The sequence below is a fragment of the Lichenostomus cassidix genome, chromosome 5 (genome assembly GCF_008360975.1).
Source record: "Lichenostomus cassidix isolate B80296 chromosome 5, HeHo_3.0, whole genome shotgun sequence".
Classification (NCBI taxonomy): Eukaryota; Metazoa; Chordata; class Aves; order Passeriformes; family Meliphagidae; genus Lichenostomus; species Lichenostomus cassidix.
Window position 1 is genome coordinate 30,763,107 of NC_139486.1, and position 10,594 is coordinate 30,773,700.

Below are 10,594 nucleotides of genomic sequence, written 5' to 3' on the forward strand. Positions count from 1 at the left end.
ATTAAAAACTGGCGTAGGTTACTTTACAGATGATACTGAATAACCTATGCCAGTACTGTACTTTGCAGGCTGTGGTTAAAGAATATTGAATGTGGGCGATGTAATTGCTTTGGACAGTAGAAAAGGAGAATGTGTGCATCTGTGTTAGTGTGTGATAATTTGTATATTTGTTCTGTATATGTTCTTGTGGAAAACTTGATGCGTTTGCTTCATACTTAAATGCATTTTCAACACAATACCATTTTTTTTTTCTAGGGCTTCCTACTTTAGATTGTCAATGTTTCCATAATAAATGTGGGTTTTCAGGTGTTCATGACCTTGTCTTAAAACATCACCTTGGAGCAGGAAGTGTTGTACGAGGAAAAGCTTTTTGGATACTAATAAACTGTAATAAACTGATCTGACTGTATCTAAACTACAGTTTAATTAAAAACACAGAGTTCAACATGTTTATCTGGCATTCTGTCATTCAGCATAGGGAACATTTATTGCCTAAAGAAGATCATAATTGACATGATTGCTTTTCACTTTAATACCAGAAATTAGTCTGTGTCCACTTACCTGTAGTGTCTAGGTTGGTAAGCTGAGCATTGTGCTTTCCCAAAGGCTATCTGTCAAGTTCTTGCCTTACAAAATGGCAGATGCCTTGCTTTGTCTGCTGCCATCCCAAAATTTGTCCTTGAAGTCAATTAGCTTGAATTGTAGTATCTGTGCTAGAATTTTCTAAAAGCATTCTTTGATAATTGCTGTGCATAGGACACAAAGGTTTTTTTTAAGATTAAGGTTTGGGTTTCATACATCATCTGGCACTGCTAGTTAGCACAGTAGGAGATGATCTGTGCCTGTGTCCTTCATTAGATGGAGCCCTCTTTGACTGCCAAGGCGAGTACATGTGTCTGCCTGTGTGAGCATGTGTGTGTCCTTTTTGCTCTATAGTAGTTTATTTCTAAAGAAAAAAGGTGTGAATCACCTGCAGGGACAGGAAATAATGCAGGCTTCTGCAAATCTCACCCAGGGATAAAGATCGGCTTATGGGTAGTATGCATTTATTCCTAGGGAAGGAAGGAGTAGAAGTTTTTGCAGCTTGCTCCCTTCTCCCTAGACCACTCAAATTTATAATAGCCAGGGGAAGGGGGTTTCTTATCACTGTGGTTTCTGTAAAACAGCTTTTAGCTGTTAGCTTAAATGCTTGTAGTCATTTTTAATATTGCTCAGACTAAAAATGGTTGTAGGCATTTCTTCCTCATTTTGAACACAGCTCTTCTGTGGTTTGAACCACAGTTTTGAAAGCTTTTTATGTTATTGGGCAATGTATCTGCAGGAGTACCTCCTGCTAGGAAGATGTTTGCTATTGCAATATTTGATGCTTTTTGCTCTTAAAATAAGTATGCATATATGAATTCCAATTGTTGACAGTTACTCCAACATTTCTTTTATACTCCTTTCCCACCAGTGTTTGACCAGAAAATTTAATTTTGACAATAACCAGGGTCATTTAGTTTGCGGTGGTGTCATGCTCAAGGATCTGCATCAAGTACTTCTTGGTATTTTGCCTGTCTTCAAAATTTTTTGGAGTAACTTTAACCTGAGTGAGTGAGCTATTGTCATTATCAGGGTGTATGCTCTCTAGTATTAATTACACTGATCATTAATTAATTACTAAATTTAATATTTTCCCACACAGTGCTTCTGAACAATATATAAATTCTTAGTGCTGTGATGATTTTCTTTCTCCTACAAAATTAGCTACAGACCAGCTACTTTCATATTATCTAGATGTCTTAGAACTTGATACATTAGGCTGTTATGTATGTGAGGTACTAACGTAATCCTGGAATAAGTTCCGTAAGTATTTTGATAAGTGAAAGCTAATGGTTCAGAGTTAATACTTAACCTGCCAAAACTTTAGGTTTGCCTCTGCCTCAGTATTTTTCTGCAGTATTTTTATTTTTTCCTCTTAATGTTTTCTTGATACTTACAAATCCTTATAATAAAGCTGAAACATTCTCATTGCTGGAAGTTGGATGATGCCAGAATTTTCTCAGTGCTATCAGATGATGACCACCAGTTAACTTTACAGTGTCTCTCAATGCAAACAAAACATCATATGATACCTTTTTGACAGCCCAGTGGAATTAGTATAAAAATGCTCTGCTGTATCCTAAGTATGTCCCAGTCAGTTAAGCTTAAAGAATGAGAACTGTTTGTTTTTCTATTCATTTCAGAAATTGGATCATCTTACAAGCTAGTATCCCACCCAAGCATACTTCCTCTTCCTTATTCTGAATGGCACAGGTCCTGCAGATCTCTCATTATATGTTGCTTCATGGTCTCTCATTTGTATCAAATTGCCTGCTATAACTTCAATTTCAAAAAGACAGTCACTAGTTGTTTAATACACACTTGCTGCAATTAGATATTTTAATTGGGCCAGTACAGGTTAAAAATTGCTTTCTCCTCCTTTCCAGCTGCTTTTGATTTAAATTTATTAAAAGATCTGACTAGCTTTTGCCTTACTAGTCTCAGAAAATTTTTTTCTCCAGTTGTGTTTTTGTAAATACTGGCAACCTCGTGGGTAGTTAGAGAAAACATTATCTCAGAGACAGGTTAATCTCCGCTTCCTTAAAGAAGGCTGATTTAGCAGCTGAGTTTCAAAGGGATGTATCTCTAGTACCCAAGTTGTACTGTCTGCAGAGAAGAAATTCTGTATTTACCAAGGCTGACTCATACCAAAGAAAATACTTGCCTATTTCTAAATGCTTTTAAAAATTTAAGAATAGTTGTGTTTATAGATGCCTCTAACACATATAAAATATTAGCACATTTATGTGTGAACTTGGTGGGTTTGGTGTGGTTTTTATATAAATGCAAAATCATTTCAAGGGAGTTCTTATGTGTTCCAGACTGCTCAAGAAAATACATCAGGGTCATTAATGAAAGATCACCTTTTTCAACACGAAACTGTAGTAACCAGTGAAACTTACAACAGTGCAAATTTAAGGCCTTCAACATTTGAGGATTTCAACACCAGGAGAGCCTGTTTTCCTAGCCAACCTAACCAGGTAAGAATATCAATAAGAATCCTTGCTTTGCTTCCTGTATTAATGACACAGTATGTAGCTTCTGACAAGAAATCACTGCATTCTAAGTCCCTGTATGTAGTATTATACTCTCAGCTTCTTGAAATGTTCAATATAAGCTTTGCAGCCAAAATATTATAGCATTGTTATGGCAGAGGCAAAGCTTTGTGAAGGTATTTACCTATATTTGTAGTGCACCAGACTACCTGAATAAGTCTTTAATTTATTTGAAGTCTGGTTTTGTATTAACAATTTCAGTAGTTGTAGCCTTTAAAAGCTATTTAGATTTTTTCAGAAAATGTTAATTGGCATTAGTTCAATCTTGGTTACATGTATACTCATACTGTTTTGATTAGAAATATTGAAAAGTAACCTTAAAATTGATGTCTTGGATGAATTGTACAGTAGGCCACTTCTGCTAAATATTTTTATTGAAACATTGCTTATGCTTTCTAAATGCCTATTTAAACTAAAGTACTCTTATTTTGGTACAGGAAGGAAAATACATATATCAGTACCTCAATTATGTATGAAAGTTACTCAGCCATTGGTATAGCTTTTCCTTTAGCACTATACCTTTTTTCTAGAGCTAAAAACTGGCAGTTTTTTAGACAGTAGAAGTAGTCTTAATAAGTTGGATAATAGTTCATTTGATGGTCTTATGTCTAGAAACAAACGTATGGGAAGCTTTTAGAATAATCTGAATAACAGAAGTCAAAACATAATGCAAGTTCAAGTAGTTCTGAAGACTTACCAGAAGATATTTCTGCTGTTTGAAATAAAGCTTTTTAGTACCCTCAGTTATTTTTGCTGAGAAAAATAGGGTTGTACTGAAATCTTGTGTCAGCTCCTCTTAAGCTGCCTTATTGGGCAAAAGAACCAGTGTTATATGGAGAACTAAGGAGCTTGAAAATATTAATCTTTGATTTTTAATCACTGATGTACTTCAATTATTTCTTTGTATAAGTCACCTCATATTTTTGTTTCTGTTCATCTGGAGGTACATGTTTTTCACTCTTCCCATTTACTTGCAAAGAGAACTGGAAGTATTTTTTAGAGTATAATGGATGGGTGATTAGGTTGTTGCAGTTAATATTTAATAGCTACAGTAACCAGTGATGTATGTGCTGGTACTCTTCACTTAGTCGTAAAGAAAGGTGCAGCAACTTAAAATACCTGTATGTTTCAAGAGAGTGTATAAAATTGACTACTGAGAAAATTATAATTTAGGCTGTGTTAAACTGATTAGTCTGTGTCTGCCTTATAGAAATGAAATCGGAATTCCTTTCAAATAATAATGCTAGAATTCAGTTCTTGAAAACTGAAGTTATGGAAAATTCCATGAAAATTTAAGCGGATATTCTTTAAAATATTCTTCTCATATTGCACCACCTGCAAGCAAATCAGACACTCCCTGATTTTTGCATGGTCTTGTGGTACGCACATTTAGAACATAGGCAGGTCACCCAAACCTCACATTCTGTGTGTGCACACACTGCACTGGCTCTGCTTAGATCTGTGCGTGTGACCAGGTGGCACAGCAGATCTTGAGTTAATTACCGGGTTTCAGTTTGGTGTAAATAAGTTGGAACACTCTTACTGTGCTCATAAGTTGAATAGCTCAAGAAGTACATGCTCAAACTAAAGTGAATAATGACAATTCAGATCTTCACCTGTAGTATTTTGGCTGTTAGTGAAAAAATACTCAAGTCCTTCAGCTTTTCAGCTTCTGATACACGGATGAGTGTTAAACATAGTACTTTGCAATGTCATAGGCAGTTGCTGTGTCTTCACATTAAGAAGTTGCACACTGAGCAAAATCAGGTGTATTTCATTGAGGAGAAAGAGCAAAGGCTACAGTTCCAAGCAAGTGACTTGTTTAAAGGTGCACACCTTCAAGTAAGGTGCCATACTTGTGGGTTCAGTCATGCCAACAAAAAATGTCTGCCTAATTTCCAGCTGAGTAATCATGTTCAGAATCAGATTCTCTGGAATTCCAGTTTGCTGTAACATTCTTTCTACCTTCCTGCTTCAGCTGTTACACAGAGATGATACTTGTACTGAGTTTTCATTTTGAATGTTTAGAGGACTGAGTGCATTATTCTCATTAAATTTGGCTGGCATTTGTACCTATCTGAATTTGAATTGTGTATTGTTCTTAAGTTTTCAGGTACTTCATGTATTCCCATAGGTCCCATTAAACAACCAATGAGTAAGCTCTTCATATACATAAATTTTTTCCAGCATTTCTCCAGCTTGCTTATTTTTTAGCATTCCCACTCAAAAAATATTTCTTAATATCAGTGACATAAACAATGTAGTGGTGCCTTTTTTGTAACATGCCAGTTAAGCATTTTTAGGTGTTGGGCTGGGGAGTCAGAAAGAGTTCTATGTTTGTGATGTGTTCTGCTCAAACAAATAAAAAGCCTTCAAAAGCTAAGGAGAGGTTAGATTTTACAGTTGTTAGTATTTGTAGTGAACTTTAATGGCTATTTGCTGTCTGGGCAATGAGAGATTGAGGGCAGGTTTTTTGTATTTTGGTTTTAGGGTTTTTTTTTCTTTTAAAAAAGAGGGTTTATTTAATGTCTTAAATGAATGCATAATATTCTGTGTGGATGGTGGGGTAAGGATCCTTTATGCCTATAACATATGGAATTCTAATTACTTCCTGCAGCTTTTTTCTTAAATAAATTTATGCTGCAAAATGTTCAAAAAAGCCTATTAGCCGTAGCAAGTTATTGATGCTAAACAATAGGTTTCTTCCTCTTGTTCAAAAACAGAATAGGGCTGAGAAGCAGTCTGCTTTTAAAAGCAAAGGGGAAACCTAACTGCTTGCATAGGAGCCTGGGGAAGTGTGGAAGAGGAGCAGTGTTAAATGAGCGAGATACAATATTTCTTCTCCCTGTATCCTTGAAACCTTGTGGAAGTTCAACTATGTGGCTTGGAGCCAAGGCAAAAAAAAAGTTGTTCTTGTTAGCATACTCCAGTTGAAAGTCCCAGGGCAAAGCATCTCTAATTACAGTTCTATACTCATCACACAAGGATTGTTGGGCAGGGAAGTGATGGTTAGAGCAGGCAACAGATATTCTTACATAATCAGAAGATAGCATATTTTAAGAAGCTCTTCCTTCCTCTTTTCCAGCTGCCTTCCCTCTTCCTTTCTCTGTCTCCTACCCTAAAACCAGGACATGCAGACTTCAGCGCAGTAGGAGCATAGACACGTGCAAAGTGGATAGAAATGTTTTAATCTAAAGCATCATCTTCAGTAGTTTCACATACTGCAACAGATTAGGAACATGCAGTTCAATTGTTGTCCTTGACTATGGAATGGTGACACATTAATTCTCATTAATTATAGTACTAATAAGGTAAATACTCTCAAAGCAACAGTACTTACGATGCCAAAGATTACTCCCAAGCAATTCATGGTTCTGGAAGAATTTGTAAGCCTAATAGATTAGGGAGTGGAGGAGTTTTTTGTCTTCTCTGTGAGATGGTTTCCAGGCTGTGCACTTGACAGAGAAAAAGGCAGAATTTGACTTGAAGCCCACTCATAATCTGGCTCTGGTTATATGGCCCTACAGTGTAGGAGAATAATTGCCTGTCTGTAAGGTAGAAATATTGAGGCATACTGAGACCCTTGCTTTTTTGCTGCACTGTCTGCTATTTTCAGGAGCTACCTCCATACACGTGTGCTAATTTTTTTCCTGTCATTATTTGCACCTTTTCTTGCCAGTCACTTGTAATGTGATTTCAGTAACATTTAGTGGCAGTCCACTATTGTACACTTGGATATCTAAGGCCTGTAGTATTTCAGTGTGGATGATTCTATGAATTTAGTCACCTTTGACAACTTTTTCATGCCCCCACGCCCTTTCACTGTAAGGCAGAATAAACAAGAACTCTATCCTACTTCTCTGCTTTTTTTTTTTATCTGTTTAGCACATTCTTATTACTTAACCTTTTGAGGTCTTAAATTGTGGTCAGTTCATTACAAACTGTGAATTTAAGAAGTTCTTGGGTCTTTGCCTGCTGATGTTCTAAACTAATCAGTTTAAGTGCTGTGTAGTACCTAAGGGGAGGCATGTTCTGAAGTTGCTGTTACTGATTGATCGTCATACTGAATATTAATCTTCATCTGGCAAAATCCTTACCTAGAATACACCTTTGATAATAAGTAACCAGTATTCGGTACTCTTGTTACAAATAGGAGAGAGTTTGAAAATGTAAGAGCAGGAATTAAGGAAAGCTTCTCCTAGATAACACAAAAGTGAACATATCAGGCAGTTAGGCCTAAAACAGCATACAGCACATAAGGCATAATTAATCTGAGGAATTAGTTTCTGCTTTAAGATGTTAACACTAATTTTGAGCTTAATTCACAGAGCAGCACCAAGTTTTATGCGGATACCAAAATACACAAAGCTCTTACAAGACACTAGAAAGTCAGGAAAGAATACTAAAGCTCATAGACCTAATACCGTGCAAAAGAGTCATTACTGTGGGGAAGTCTGTAAATTTAGTAGTGATAAAATAAGCTGAATATTTTATCCTCAAGCAGCAAGGGGAAAAGTTCTTGTGTTTTTAATTTTCTAATCTAAATTTTACTTTATAGGTGGACATGAATTTGGGACTTCACCATAGTAAACTTCTCTTGCTTTGCCATTTCAGGTCCCACTGAAGTCAATCAGACACGTTAGTTTTCAGGACGAAGATGAAATTGTCAGAATAAACCCTCGTGACATTTTGATACGTCGTTATGCAGACTACAGGCATCCTGACATGTGGAAGAACGACCTGGAAAGGGATGACGCAGACTCAAATATACCATTTTCTAAATCAGACAGTAAAAAATCTGACTATTTATACCCATGTGGGGATGGAACTAAGTCGAATTCCCTAAAAGACTCAAAGAGCTCTGTGGTATTTAAAACTCAGCCTTCCTCATCAAAATTTAAAAACTCAAAAAGAAGAAAAGAGGATGGTGAGCGTTCCCGCTGTATATACTGCCAGGAAAGGTTTAATCATGAAGATAATGGCAGAGGAAAATGTCAAGATGCGCCAGATCCTATTAAAAGATGTATCTACCAAGTTAGTTGCATGCTTTGCGCAGAGAGCATGCTGTATCACTGCATGTCAGACTCTGAAGGAGATTTCTCTGATCCTTGCTCGTGTGACACTAGTGATGACAAGTTCTGCTTACGCTGGTTAGCACTGGTGGCACTCTCGTTCATTGCTCCATGTATGTGCTGCTACCTCCCCTTGAGAGCATGCCATCACTGTGGTGAGGTGTGTGGGTGCTGTGGAGGAAAGCATAAAGCTGCGGGATGAATCAGTCTTGTGCCAAACAGAGCTGAAAAATCTTTGTTTCCAGGAAGCATCTAACTTGGATTTGTGGAAGCTTTTTGGCAAGCTGAAGGGAATCTTCTTTCACGTAAGAGATGCTTGATGTGGAGGAAGCAACAAGACTTGTCAGACCTTGGCATTTTACAAGTGCTAGCCACGCCTAACTATTTCCTTTGAGTGCGTGGCGTTTGTTGCGAGTTGTGAAGGAGATTTTTGCAAAGGAAAGCCTGTTCTTATTATTGGCTATAAAATGAGTATATAAACTATGATTATACTAAAAGGGATTAACTTTTGCCACTTTGTACATTCATGGTTTAGGTGAGGGGGCTCTTTTAAAAGGATTAAAACTTACCTGAGGGGAAATTTTAACTAAAAGTGCACTAGTGACAGTTGATTTAAGATTAAGAAAAGTTAATACTCAGCAAATGAGAAATGAAACTGATTTTAAGTGCAACTAAATCACTTATTAATAGTTTTTTTGGAAGCGACTTTATGTATAAATAACAAATGTTTATATTTAACTAAATGTGTAAGGTACGAATTATTACATGTTAAACTTTCCTTCCCTCCAATATAGTAGGTATGGACCATATCTACTGTCACATTCCATGGTAGTATTTTAAATAGTTAATTTAGTTGCATTTTTATTCCAGATGGACAAATTGATATTTTCAGTCCTGGTTCCCTTCAGCTACAGTTTGTGTTGAGTTGTATCCATGCATTCTGATAATCTAAAAACCTTTAAAATATTAATTATTCTAGTCTTGAGTGACCAATATTTTTTTGTTAAGCACAGATGTAATTGTCTAAAATGTTCTTGTTAGAACATAACATTTATTTTTATATATAAATGACTTTGATTTCAACATAATAGCAAAAAGGACGTTGTTTCTGTTGTTCAACCAGCAAGTTGTTTTCTTTTGGGGTGTCCTCCAAAAACACTTTCTTGCATATTCAAATGTTCATTAAGCAAAAGGTACATTAAGGCAGTTGTAACAAATTGTCATCAGTGTTCTTGTTTATCCTTCTGTTAAACTAGGATCCTGTTCAGCTGTTTATCAAGTACTATGATTAAAACAAAAGATTAATAACAAAAGTGAAATTGTTTTCATTATTTTGAACCACAACTTTTTCTAATTTGAGTGGGCAAAAACAAAAGTACTGTGTGTTTTATTCAAAAAGAACAACAAAAGACTTAGCTTAAGAAATAAATTACAGCCCAGGCAAAACTGAGTGAACTTCTTAATTGGGGAAATTTGAAGGCGGGGTTGGGGAGGGAGGCTGGAGAGTGAGAGAGTGTGTGTATGAATGTGTATGAGTGGTGGTATATTGTGTATGATATGTCTTACTGTTTTGTACTTAGTAAGTCTAACTTTCAGGTAAGAATTAATGGATTAACCCACCGAGAATTTTTAAAAACATTAGATGTTTTCCTCTGTTATGAAGTAAGAAACATTTACTTCTTATTAAAAATATGTAAAACACTAAGAACAGTCATAATTCATTAGCAAAGGTGCCTATTTGACATCTTGGCTGGAGTGGGGCAGAGTGTCTTTAGTATACCCTTGTAACTAAACACAGACCCCCTAATCATTTTAATTTAAAAAATGCACGACTTGCTTTTCTCACTTATATGCATTTCTTCAGTACATTTTGTGTAATTTTTTTCTGCATGTATCAGGCCCCTTAATTTTCCTTTGTAGCCCAGCAGTAAAATGAGCAAATGTATATAACTATCTGTCTGTAAAATACTTTTTAAAAGAAAACATTTATATTTATATTACAGCTTGAACTGACCGCCTTGTGTACATAGATAATCTCAAAGTACTATTTCACATTGAAGAAGACAGCAAATATCTTGATAACTGTAGAAGTTATGGAAGAGCTTCTAGTTTTGTATTAAGAGTCGATTGGATGGCTGAAGTCCAAGAATAGGTAGCAGCATGGTAGCAGCAGTCTTGGGTTTTACTCTTTACGTATTTGAAAGCTGCTACTCTGGTTGGTTTTCGTGCTTCACACATTTTCAGCTAAACTTGGTTGCCTAGAATAGACTGTTAACTTTAAAAACAACTTTCATTAAAAAACGGTGATGTTTTTCTAGTGAGTGAGAGGTATTTAATATTTGTAAGTGCTAGGTTCCTAATTCACGGTGGAGAGGCATGAACAAC

General features: G+C 36.0%; 1 protein-coding gene across 3 annotated transcripts in view; it reads left to right on the top strand.

Moving 5' to 3' along the window:
• The window catches only part of SPRED1 (sprouty related EVH1 domain containing 1), a 57,789-nt gene extending 48,267 nt beyond the window's left edge, over positions 1 to 9,522 (top strand). For all 3 annotated transcript variants that reach the window (XM_085062033.1, XM_085062032.1, XM_085062034.1), the window contains 2 exons: positions 2,904 to 3,062; positions 7,752 to 9,522. In XM_085062033.1, coding sequence (XP_084918159.1) covers positions 2,904 to 3,062; positions 7,752 to 8,411 — 819 coding nt within the window. In that variant the 3' untranslated portion in view covers positions 8,412 to 9,522. The remainder of the gene's footprint in view (positions 1 to 2,903; positions 3,063 to 7,751) is intronic.
• The last annotated feature ends 1,072 nt before the right edge of the window (positions 9,523 to 10,594 follow it).